Source organism: Triturus cristatus, chromosome 7, assembly GCF_964204655.1.
Source record: "Triturus cristatus chromosome 7, aTriCri1.1, whole genome shotgun sequence".
Classification (NCBI taxonomy): domain Eukaryota; kingdom Metazoa; phylum Chordata; class Amphibia; order Caudata; family Salamandridae; genus Triturus; species Triturus cristatus.
In genome coordinates, this window is record NC_140590.1 from 1,684,205,600 (window position 1) to 1,684,218,462 (window position 12,863).

Sequence of the window (12,863 nt, forward strand, 5' to 3'; positions counted from 1 at the left end):
GATGAGAAGAGAGGAGGAAGACGACACAAGAGAGAGAAAAAGAGCCAGGCGAGAAGTGGAGAGGACACCAAAGAGACAGAAGATGCAGGTGAGAGGAAGGGAGAAAGACAACACAAGTGAGAGAGAAGATGAGATAAGCGTGAAGAGAGGAGGAAGATGACACAACTGATAGAGAAGACAAGCCAGCCCAGAAGTGGAGACGAATATGACAAAAGACAGAGATAAGACGAGGCAGGCAAGAAGAGGGGAGGAAGAAAACACAAGATAGAGAGAGAAGATAAGCGAGGCGAGAAGAGTGAAGGAAGAGGACAGAAGCCAGAGAAGATGAACCAAGCGAGAAGAGGGGAGGAGGACGACACAAGCCAAAGAAAAGCCAGGCAAGAAGAGGGGAGGAAGGCACCACAATTTGTAAAAAAAAATTGAAATAAGTGGAGGCCCCCAAAGTGTTGCTTAGTAGGCCGCCACCCACTTCTTATACGGGTGTGGCCTCATTTTGACCTTTGGGGTGGCCCACTTCTACCTTCGGAGCAGTGCATTTAGGGTGGAAGAAGGCAGTCTGATCACACCCATCTTGGGCCTCCAGCCAGCCCAGTGATTAATTTGAGCTGGTGGTTTCCAGTGCTCATTATTGGCACTTTATTGTCGGTAACAGTACTTATGACAGCCCACCATATGGTGGTGCTTTCTGTCTAATTTTTAAATGACCACAACAACAGTTGTTTAATAATTAATTCTACATTAAAAATGACTAATACCAGCCACCCAAGCCATTCTGATAGCTTTGGGTGGCCTGGAATATTCAAAATTTTGTCACCCTTGTAGAAGTGGCATGGTTAGTAGTTGCTGTGCCAATGCGGGCAAGGGCAATGGATGGTGCAAGCTTTTCACAAATTAAGCACTGAGCCAGCCCGCATGCAGCCCGCCCTGCACCCAGACTCGCCTCAGTGGTGTGTAACTGGCTCAGGGAACAAGCAAGTGACTGCCATAACCAGTCTGCAGCATGTATCGCCCAGCATCGAGGTTAGTCTCAGCATTAGACTGGCCTATAGTGCCAGATGCACTGAAGTCTGTGTGTGGGCACATTTTTGGCTGTTTGTGGGCCTGGTTATTGGTCTGCTGGGCTGGCTTTCTACTGTTGATTTTCCTGATATTACCACAAACACTGCCTGCTGCAAGCACACATGCATGCAGTCTTCCACACTAGGCAAAATACTTAATCTCGAATAAAACATCAAGTTTTAAAGTTTCAAAAACTGCTGATGTCTGCTCCTAGGGTCATGCTTGGAAGTTGCCACATAAGTGCCAACACACCATTGACACATCACCAGTGCTGAAGTTCAGCTAGTAAAGGAACAAACATCTTGTATTCAAATGAAGTCTCAAGACTTCCTCTAGACTTGATTCCCTGATTCCCACTGCATCTCCCACTGCCATCACTGGTTGCTGAAAGCAAAACCTAGCTGGTCAGAGGCACTATTTGGATCTTTGGCTCATTGGGGGCGGGTTTAGCCATTTCAGTTTGTTCGCAGCGAACAAAGCAGTGAGGGGGGGCTAGGCTGCGATGCTGGCACACATACGTGGAGCAGTATGGTTCCAACTCTCTCCACTGTGTTAGCTGCTGCCTATCAGAGGCATCCCATCATACAGTACCTTGAAGAGTAACCAGGATCAGACTGGAAAAGAAAATAGGCACCAAAATAAAAGTGGCCACCATTAGTAAATTAGATGGCTAAAAAAGTGACCAAAGTTTGCAAATCAAGGCAATTTTCGAACTTATAAAGACACTCAATATAACTACTGGTGGTCATAAAAGAGTGCCGGTGTTGCCCATCAGTAGTCACCAGCTTTAATTAAGCACTGCAATGAAGACGAGCCTAGTGAGACTAGAGAAGGAAGACAACGCAGGCCAGAGAAGACGAGCCAAGCGAGAAGAGGAGAGGAAGTAGAAACAAGGCAGAGAAGAAGAGACAGGTGAGAACAGGGAAGGAATATGGTACAATCCACAGAAGATGAGCCAGGGAGAAGAGGGAAAGAATACGGTACAATCCAGAGAAGATGAACCCAAAGAGAAGAGCGGAGGAAGACAACACAACAGAGAACAAAGACTAGCCAGGAGAGAAGAAGGAAGGAAGGCCACACATTCCATACAAGACAAGCCAGGCAAGAAGAGGAGAGGAGAGGAAGAAGACACAAGGCAGAAAAAAAGAGCCAGGCAAGAAGAAGGAAGGAATTTGGTACAATTTAGAGAAGACGAACCAGGTGAGAAGAGGAGAGGAAGTGACACAAAAGAGAGCAAAGACGAGCCAGGTGAGAAGAGTGGAGGAAGACGGCACAATCCGGAAAAGACGAACCTGGCGATAAGAGGAGAAGAAGACACATGCCGGAGAAGAAGAGCCAGTTGAGAAAATGTAAGGAAGGTGCCACAATCCAGAATCCTGAGAAAAGTGGATGAAGACGACACAACAGAGAATGAAGACGAGCCAGATGAGAAGAGTGGACAAGAGGAAGACAACACAAAAGAGGGAGAAGATGAAGAGCGGGGAGGAAGACAACAGAAAGACAACACAAGCTAGAAAAGAAGAGCCAGGCCAGAAGATTATACAAGAGAGAGAAAAGGTGTCATCCAAGAAGAGGAGGGGCAGATGACACAAGAGATAGGAGAATAGGCTAGAAGATGGAGGAAGACAACACAAGAGTGAGATGAAGAGCCAGCCAAGAAGAGGGGAGGAAGACAACATGATCCAGAGAAAATGTGACAGAGAGAAGATTGAAATACCAGAAAGAGGAGGGAGTGGGAATGCGGGGAAGAGAAAAGAATGAAGAAAGAGGGTACAACGAGGTGGAATAAATAAAAGAGAGAGGGGAAACATGGAAGAAAAAGGAAAGGTGGCAGTGAGAGTGGGAAAGAAGTGGGAAGAGAGAAATGTAGGTCCCAGCCAATGAGATCTAATGAACAGAAAGTTAAATGAGAGGGAATGTGGGGAAGAGGAGAGAATAAAAAAAGAGGATAGTCAAAGAGACTGAATAATAGAGAGGGGGAGCATGAGAGAGGAAGAAGAGGTGGGAGTGTGTGAGGTATGGGGCAAGGAAAGAATTTGGGATGTCACAGAAAGAAGGGCATAGAAAAAGAGCAAGAAGGAAATCATGATGAGGAAGGTTAAAAGGAAGAAATTAGATAAAAAGGTAGAACAAATGGAGTGAAAAGCGACCGCTGGTTCAAAGAATAGAATGGAAGATAGGTAACTGAATAAAGAAAAAAGAGCAAGAGGGAAAGAGAAAAGAAAAAGTAGGAATAAAGAAGAGAGACAAAAGATTGAACAACTATAAAGTAGAAAGCGAGGAAGAATGAAGACAGCAAGTAGGCAAAGAGATCAAATAAACAAAATGAAAAGAGAGGTAAGGTAGAACTAAAGAGGACTGGCAAGTTATTAAACACTGAGAAAGATGCGAAACGAGGAACAGGGACAGAGAGTGAGGAAAGTATAAAAGGAGGATTAGACAGTGAGAAGGGAGCAAAGTGGAGGTGAAAGGAGGTACCAGCACTGGTGAAACAAAAACAGGGAGTACTCTAAGAGAGTTAATGGCTGAAGGCATGCACTGAAAACCAGCTCTTCCCCCTAGGCGACCTGCCACCACCCACTCCCCAGGGGTCAACGAGGCCCACCACCACCACAGACATCATGTCCCTGCAGAGCCTCAGGCGCCATCTTCCCTGGTAGGGCAGCCTTTCTTCAATACATGAATCCCAGACAAGGTGCAACATTTCAGGAGAGGCCATAGATAATTAGCTCTCCGTAAACAGACACTTCACTCATTGACTCAGAGGCGCGCATGGAGGGGTGTCCAATCCATTGAAGACAGTACTGGTGGGAAGTGGTTCATATGTTTACTGCGTGGCGTCCATTTTAGCATGTGAGCAGTTGGACTAACAAAGTAGTCGTCTTCTGAAAAGGGTATCGTTATAGCCCATGGCCATATTCGTTTTGCTCGTCCGTTCACCCTTTTTGCTATTATGGTGACTCATGGGAAGATGCCATTTGCACGCAGGTTGAACAAATCCCCCATTTCAGCAGCTGGTTCATCCATCATCAGGCGTTGTGCTCTCCTCGCCCTCTTAATATGAAACACAGGCTGGTTTAAGCCCTTTTCCACCACCGCTGGGTGCTAGTCCGCAGCATCCAAGGCGGCCATCTTGTCCTCACCACATTAAGGCTCCTGCAAACGTCCCATGTTGTAATCAGTGATTTGGGAGTTGGTAAGGTGTGGTGGGCTGCAGTGTAGTCTGTCATTGGCAAATATGGCACAAAACGTGAGGGAGGGTTCACGTTACCCCAATCACAGTTTCACCAGGGGTATCCTAGAAGAGAGAACAAAAAGGAGGTTGAGAAGGACAGAAAGTGGAGGAGTGAGGGGAGGAAGGAAGAAGGCAACAGGAAAAGAAAGAGGGTAGAAAAGAATAACTATGGAGAAGAAAAAAAAGACACATTCGAAAATGCCGCTCCACCAGCAAAAGGCAGCAGAGCAGAGAGTCGCTACCTTCTGGGAGGGAGACAGTGCGCCCCCGTGAATGAAAAGGGGGGAGTGTTAATCAAAGAATAAACAAAATGACTAAATACAAGCACGCGCAGCAAGCGTGACGACTTCCGAAACAGGTGTGCTGGCATAAAAGTATCTCAGATAGAGTGGGAAGTGTGTCCTAATTAGTCAAAGCATGAACACAAATAAAGTATCAAATGTCACAATTAGCAACATCCCTGAAAAGAGGTACTTAACTGGCTGCACGGCAGCAAAGAAAGAGGATACAAAATGGTGGTGTAAACTCCTATGATGCTAGCTTCATGGTGATTGGAGTTTGTGATGTTATTATGGTTACTGTGTCATAGTGTTCATGGGAAATACATTTTTTCAGTTTTCTTAACTGCAATTGGCTCCTGTCAAATGTATGCAGTAAAGATAGAGAAGCATAATCCTCGCCTCCGTGTCCTTAATAGAATTGAAAATTCTTATTGCGTAAGCTAGAACATTTTTTATTGAGCTCCGCTGGTTTTAAAGGAAGCCGGGCAGGCAGACCTTAAGCCAGGGATTTTTGAGCAAGGATGAGTGCTGTGGTGTGCACACCATCAGAGGCACTTTTTGGGTGGGGTGGTGTGGTGGCTATCGTTTTGGCCTGTTTGCCCCAAAAAGTATAGTGAAAAGGAGTGATGAGGAAGCGGTTGAGGCCATTTTAGGGGCACCTAGACAAGGACTGTTGTGCATCCTTCCAGGGATGATAGGCTCCGCAGGTGTCAGTCTTAGCCAAGCCGACGGGGAGAAAAAAGATGCTTGACGTATCTGCAGCGGCTGAGGAGCTTGTTAACGGGAAAGCTGGGCCACACAGGCTGCCTTCCAGCAGGGTGATGTCTGGCGTGGGTCATCAGGGAGCGCAATGCCAGGAGAGGGAGGACGGGCTTGGAGACGATGCGGGCCTCTCCATAGAGTTACCTTCATCACATGGGCCGGGCCAGAGCGAGGGAGAAGAGGGAAGACTGGAGCAGCTTCCTAGTGTTTTGTGAGGGACCGTACTCCACTACAGTGCGAGAGCTCCTGGAAATAGAGGAGTAGGGATACAGCGGTAGCCCAGGAAGCAGCTGTGAGGAGGTTATAATAGGGATGTGGCATGCACTTTAATGACTCTCGACTAGCAATGGAGTAAAAATAGTCAGCTGAATGTAATAATCAAAAGGAGACATGCAGAGCAGAACACAGAGGAGACCAAGGGGGAGACAGTTTCAAGCTGGGACAGGCAGGTGTGGCTCCAAATGAGTGGAACATAGAGCTGTCTCAGCATGGAAGATGTTCCAGCTCACCAGAGAGAGGGCGTTGCTAATGGGTAGGTGACGAGGCGTTCAGGAACGGTGTGATATGAGGTATGGGGACTATGTAGACCAGGCTGGGCATGTGCTTTTCTCTGGTACAAGAGGATTCAGGGCCACAATTACGCCGGGAGAGTCTAGTGCAAACTCTGAAACCCCTTTTTGAAGATGGAGCACAGTCCGGTGCTACCATGTCTGGGACAGCGTGGGACCTGTATCTCAGAAGAAGGGAAGGTTGAGTTGGGTCACAAGGAAGTGTATAGTGATGAGTTCGGAGATGTGGTGTGAGTGTGGAGATGTTCTGGACATGAGTGTGGGAGTTTTGAATTAGTTGTGGTGTAGAAGTAATGATGACACATTGTTGGATTATGACGAGGATAATCTGGAGGAGGGGGAGATACGCAAAAGGGACAACGAGAGAGATTAGGAATGGTGGAATGCCCCTTGGGTTGTGAGTCACCGGTGCAATATAGGTGATCGGGACGGTGGAGTTGGTGTTTTTTGGAACACGGTACCCAGTCAAAGTGACCGGCGTGCGGTGATGACGCTGCATTCAATGTTGATATCAGGACTGCAAGCTTTTGTGCGGGCCTCCATCTTGAGACCAGGCGAGGACATGAGATTGGAAACAATGAAAAGTGTAAGCTCGGTTGGAGTAGGTCACAATGCTAAATTTGATGGCACGGAAGTGAGATTGGCAAAGGTCAAAAATGTGCAGGACCAGGGTACGGGCATGGAGGAAGTGAGCAAGAAACAGCTGTCAAAAAATAATGTAAGGCAGTAGGGGGAGGTGGCAAGGTGGAAGGGGGGGCAAGAAGACGGTAAGAAGAAAAAAAATAAAGAGGTAAAGCACAAACAAATTGCCTTATAATGGTATTACAAAACCATTAGGGGCTCATTTGATGGCGTTTACCACAGAGCAAATCACTGCAGAGGGAGGTAAGGGGGAAGAAATGTTCAAAGAATGAGATATTCTATCTAGGAGGCATAGGTTTCCAGTTGCCATAGAGAACTGGAATTCAACTTTTCTAATTTACGACAATGTATAATGCTTGGGTTAGGTATGAAGAAGAGGTTCAGGCTTCATTGTAAGAGGATGCTGAAAGAAAATGGGGATAGCTAGATAATGAGCTTTCGTTGCAGACAATGGCACCTTACATGCTGGCTCCAATTAGATACACGGCCAGTAGGTTGCCTTTAATTTAAACGTCTTTTCAAGGGTGTGTTGCCCAGGGAGGAGGTGGGTAGAGCAGGAGGGGTCCAAGCTCGGCAGACAGGAGCATGTTGGGCCTGTAAGAAGGGATTTGCATCCGGGTGTACTGCCGCTTCAGGTACGAGTGATCTAGGTTCAGTGGTTAAAAACCCAGTTAAGGGATGCAGCATGTGACCGGTGAGGCTGCAGGAGCATAAGAGGGCCAAGGGGGAATTGGCCAACCCACAATTATAAAGGCAGAGGGGGGAGGTTACAGAGCACTTTTCAGAAAGGATCGTATGCCAGTTAAGGTGGAAAAGCTGAGTCACTGGATTTCTTTGTATGGGAGATGGTGTTTCAATTGGATTTTAAGCTGGGAAACCATGGTCCCAGATTGAGAAGTTGGCAGAGAATTTGCGATCCGTGCGGGATCATGAGGATTTGGTCTAAATTGATGAAGACCATTTATGAATTGACCTCTCCCATTAGCATGGTGACTAAAAAAGAGCAAGTAGAATTTAGGTTAATTCAACACTTGTCTTGGCCTGAAGGGCACTCTCTAAATGATTTCATACCAAAGGAACTGAGCAGGGTGAAATATGCCACAGTGGATGATGCCATAGAGTTGGTTAAAGAGGTTGGGCTGGGAGCATTGATGGCAAAATGCAACATAAAATCAGCTTTTAATCCTGTTGACTGAATTTTGGGCCTATAGTTCTGGGGGTAATTTTTTTGCAGGTAAGTCTCTGTTTATGTGTTGTTACATTTCTGTTTGAGAAATGTAGTAATTTCTGCAAGGTTTGTAGGTCCTCCTGTGTCGAATGACTGTGTCATGTTGCTGCAAAAGTTTCAGAAAATAATGCAAGCTTTATGGGCGCCATCACATCCTGAAAAGAGGTGAAGTTTTCGCTTTCCTTGGTGTAGAGCTCGATTCAGTGAAAATGGAAGCTCGTTTGACTCTAGATAAGACGATGAAGTTGCTGGATTTGCTGGAATTGATGCTTTCAAGAAGAAACGTTCAGCTAAAAGATATATAAGCGGTGCTCGGCCACTTGAATTTTACATGCAGGGCAGTGAGAGAAGGGGGGGTCATCTTGTCGGCTCCTGGGGCTGGCCTGACTTGTTCCATCCTTCCTCACCAGAGAGGACGTTTGTCTGCAGGGGTGAAGCCTGCCATGAGGGTCTAGCCAACATTTTTGGGATTTCAGTGGTTCATCCCCTTGGGGTATGGGTGAAGAAGTGGAGTGGTCTATACAGATCTTTTCGGATGTGGCAGGTGGTGCGGGGATTGGCATTTTCTAGAAGGGAAAATGGTGTGCTGAAGCATGCTCCTAGGAGTGCCAGGGTGGTGGTCGCAGTCTTGATTTTTTTTAGAGTTCTTTCCCCGAAGTGGTGGCTGTACATTTGTGGGGCAAAAATGGTGCTAAGAAGACGGACTTTTTAAATGTTGACAATATGGCGGTGGCCAGTATTGTTCACAGGCAGTCTGCATGTGATGTAAAAGTTTTGCAGGTCCTGAGGAGTTTTTGCAATAAAGTGGTTGTGGCATAACATTTTCTTCAGAACAAAACATATCCCAGAATGTTGCAAATGACATTGCGGAAGCTTTATCTCCTTCGCAGTGCAGAAGATTCTGTGGGCTGGCTCCAGAGGTGAACGAGATGAAGCCACCGATGATGGAGCAGTTGTGGATTATAGGATGTAACAATTCAGGTCATCGAACTAATTGAAGGGTCATGGTCGATGTCCACCTGGAAAGCGAATGGTCAAGTGTGGAAAGAGTTTTCTCACGCACATCAGGTGCTCCGAAGAGAAGTGTTAATGATGGTATGATACAACGGAGGGCTGATGTGATAAACCTTATTATTTCATTGACTGAGAGAGGTTTTTCTGCGGTGACCATTGCGGGTAAGTTGGCAGGTTTGGCATGGTTTGAGAAGCTTTATTGGGGCTAAGCGCCAGTGGCGGGAGAGATGGGTTGGAGAATATGGGAAAGTTGGGCACAGCAGAGGTGAGGTCTGAACAAGGTTCGTGGGCTGCTGACATTCCAGAAAGGGGAGGTGTCTGTAGTTTCACAAGTTTGTAGGGATGTTAGGGAGTCTGCTTTTTTCTTTGATTATAGTTTGGTTCTGCTTTGGGGCTTTTTGGTGGCAGAACTGCTGGGTTCAAAGACCATTAAGGGTTTGTATGTGGAGAATGTGGTGGAGAGGAAGGGTTTCTTTTAGGTGCGGCGAGCTAGGTCAAAACCAGACCAGCGAGGGTATAGTCGCTGCATGAATTTGACAATCTAGCTGGATGAAAGGGTGTGCTACTTTGGTGGAGTCGATACAAACAGGGCAGGTGTTTGTTTGGTGGATGAGTTGACACGTATGTGGATGATTTCCGCATGCCAGCCTCACAGCTGTTGGCGATGTAGTGTAAGTCTTTGAGGCTATTACAGATGCCTTCCGCCGAGTCTGGTACACATTTCTTTTTCATAGGTTTGGCAAATGAGGCTGGGGGGGGGGGGCTCTGGGGAGGATATACAGAGGTTTGGGAGGTGGAGGCCTTGGTGTGGCTGTTACAAATGGAACATTAGCCCCATGTGGTGGTTAGATTAGCTTGTTTGTGCTTTAATTGTTTTTTTGCTGTTTGTTTTGAAGGTTGCATAGCTGGGCTGAGGAGAGAGTACATTGCTACATAGATTTGTGGTTTCTCATTGATAGTTTCTTTGAAGTGGAACACACCAACCTTAAATTCGATGTTATGCAATTTCTTTTAGGGATTATGCTGCCCATTTATTGGTGGTTGGTACCGAATTCTATTCATTGCAGCAGCTGAGGGCATTGGCAGTTTTGTTAGGAAATAAGCTATAGGGTGAGTTGGGGGGGCAGAAAAACACCTTTAAACAGTGTTTCTGGTGGCTGTTTTTGAGAGGATTGGTTGGTTATGTTGACACTCAGGCTGATCGCCACGAAGGGCGAGGGTGGAAAGAGGAATTAAAAGTTCAAATTGAAATTGCAAAGTTTGAGTATGAGTTGGTGTGTTACTTACTGGGTGATGAGAGTTGGACATTGTACAGGGGAATGTTTAATGTTTTTTTTCAGGGTGGGGGGTGGATGGCCAGGTTTGTTCAGTGTTTAGAAAGACCGGGTTTTTGTAGTCCATATGGCAAGTGCCAAAGGAATGTTAATCTGATTTACGCACCTTTCTCATTAAAATGGCCTTTTTTACACACTATGGAGTCTTGAGTGGTTTCTGGCTGTGCTGTCCCGCCATATGGAGATGCTGCAGTATGGACCACAGTCCTACGCCAACCAGCAAAGCTAGAACTGGAACTATTTCTTGATACTAGGAAATATGGCTTTCTATGAGCTGCCGTGTAGAGTAGGGCATCTTTAGGTCTTAAACCACATTTTGAGCATCATAGTGGTGGAGAAGTGTTTTCAAACTTAAAGCTGCTACCTCCATCTACCTAGGAGGACAGTATACATCAAATTAAAATGAGGGATGGAAAGGAACTTGAAGGGTATAGGCTGTCCCCTACAACACCTGCCCTCACTGTTATTATTGATATAGGTTACAACACACAACCTCTACTCTGCTAGTAGGTTGGGTCATACATAACATAGCATGTATTTGTAAAGCGTGCCTACACCCAAGGGTATCTTGGCGCTGAATAACAGATGTTTATTGTTACACAACTCAATGGTACTCATTGTATCGACCTCAGAAGGATGAAATATTGAGTGGACAGGCCGGGATTTGAACCTGTGACCATGAGGTTGGACACAGACCCACACAGTGGACGCATTAGTCCACTAAGCCACCAGACCCAGCACGGGCCCGACGTCAAAAAGTGTGATCCTAAACTAGAATTTCAGAACAGTATCTGATAATTATCATGAACAACAAATTAGGCCCTCATTATGAGTGGCCTTCTAATTCCGACCTGCCCCATCGGTATTATGAGACCTGCGGCAACACCGCGGATCTCTACTTTCATACGAAGCAACCAAAATCTCCTTGTGAAAGTCTGGGAGAAGATTATGAAATACCTGAGGGATCAGGCCTTGATTCACAGACTCCTTGGATAATGCCTTCTTTCTTAGTGAACCCTTAGGCCCATCTTATAATGGGTCTGATATTCCTACCCCCAGAGTTAAAGTAGATATGATGCCAAAATCAGCAGTAACTTTAACCCAACACCTTAACACTACACTCTCAAAATGAAGCATTAACTCTAAGGGCCCGATTCACAGAACTAACTTAAGACAAAATCCTAAACTTACTACCATTTTGGTATTCACAGAAGGCACTTACTCATTTTGGTATTCACAGAAGGCACTTACTCATTTCGGTATTCACAGAAGTTAGGAGTCCTAACTTTAGGACTCCTAAATGCCTTCTGTGAATACCGAAAGTCTTAAAGTTAGGATTTTTCTCACTTTAGGAGTAGTAAAGTTAGGAGTCCTAACTTCTGTGAATACCGAAATGAGTAAGTGCCTTCTGTGAATACCGAAATGAGTAAGTGCCTTCTGTGAATACCAAAATGGTAGTAAGTTTAGGATTTTGTCTTAAGTTAGTTCTGTGAATCGGGCCCAAAGACAGCGCCCTAAACTTCAGTCTAATTGTAGCCCAAATACATATATCAACCATAGCCCAAAACTCTTAACACGCGCCTGAAATGTGAAGCCAAAATCCCTCCCAGAAGGTAACATTTGTAGGCACTTGGGAGCAGTTCTATCACTTTATCAGAACCTCACCAGAAGGATTTACAGAAGCATGATGGATACTGTTAAAATGTATTTATTTGATATTTAACACTATTTTAACAAAAACGATTTAAATTCAATTGCCTCGTTTTCACTAAGATATGAGCATGCTATGTTTACATCGGAAAATAAACAAGCATTGGCAAAACTGAGGCGCTGGTGTGCACTGTGTGAAGATCTCTACAGAGAGTTGCCAGGGGAGAGCAGCCTTCAGTGGGAGGAGCTTGATGAATACAGCTATTGGGGCTGCGACCCTCCGATGTGAAACCCCTGCCAGGAATGGAAACGCCTCTTCAGCTACTGATAGACCTGGGATGCCTGTGTTTGAAGTAAGGAATAAGGGGCATATCAGCAAGGAACGGCGATGAATAACGCAAAGCGCGCTTAGTGCTTTGTTATTCATCGCCGTCTATCTCTGGAATTTATCGCCCGGTAGCGTGTTATCAACAACGCGTTGCTCCAGGGCAATAAAAATTCCAGAGATAGCGGGGGAAATCGCAGTTTTGCAGGGAACATTGTTGATTTTCCAGCGATGTTCCCTGCAAAAGGGCGATAACCTTGCTGATACGACCCTGTGGTCGTAGCAGCATAATCCACTCCCTATGTTAGGGATGGGTAAGTCAGGATTTTAGCAGAGTTTTAGTTTTTGGAGAAAACAGCGGTTTTCTCCAAAAACTAACGTCTGCTAAAACGCTGGGGCAGCCTTGTAAATATCGCGATGCGCACATCAGCGATATTTGCACGGCTGTACTGCCCAGTGACGCCCACTTTGCATCTCATTAGAGATGCAAAGGGAGGCATCGGGAAAAACGGTGCTAACCTGCGATTATGCATGTTAGCACCCTCTTGTAAATAGGGCGATAGTTTTATCTCCGCTTTTTTGGCTTTTAAAGCCAAAACAGCGGCGATAAAGCCCTTGTTAATATGCCCCTTAGTTTTCCACATCATCAAAGCCATAATGTAAAGTCAATGGCACAGTGTAGCAGTCCGCTAAATGCTGTGCCCTTGTTTTGATCACATGAGCTCTAACAACAGACAGCTAAAGCAGTCTGTAGCCAGACTCTA

The 12,863-nt window shown here is 45.8% G+C and overlaps 1 protein-coding gene across 1 annotated transcript in view; it reads right to left on the reverse strand.

Moving 5' to 3' along the window:
- Positions 1 to 432: 432 nt before the first annotated feature.
- PIANP (PILR alpha associated neural protein) overlaps positions 433 to 12,863 on the reverse strand; it is a 226,398-nt gene continuing 213,967 nt past the window's right edge. Inside the window, exon 6 of the mRNA XM_085619832.1 lies at positions 433 to 4,357. Within this exon, the coding sequence (XP_085475958.1) occupies positions 4,336 to 4,357 (22 nt within the window). The 3' untranslated portion in view covers positions 433 to 4,335. The remainder of the gene's footprint in view (positions 4,358 to 12,863) is intronic.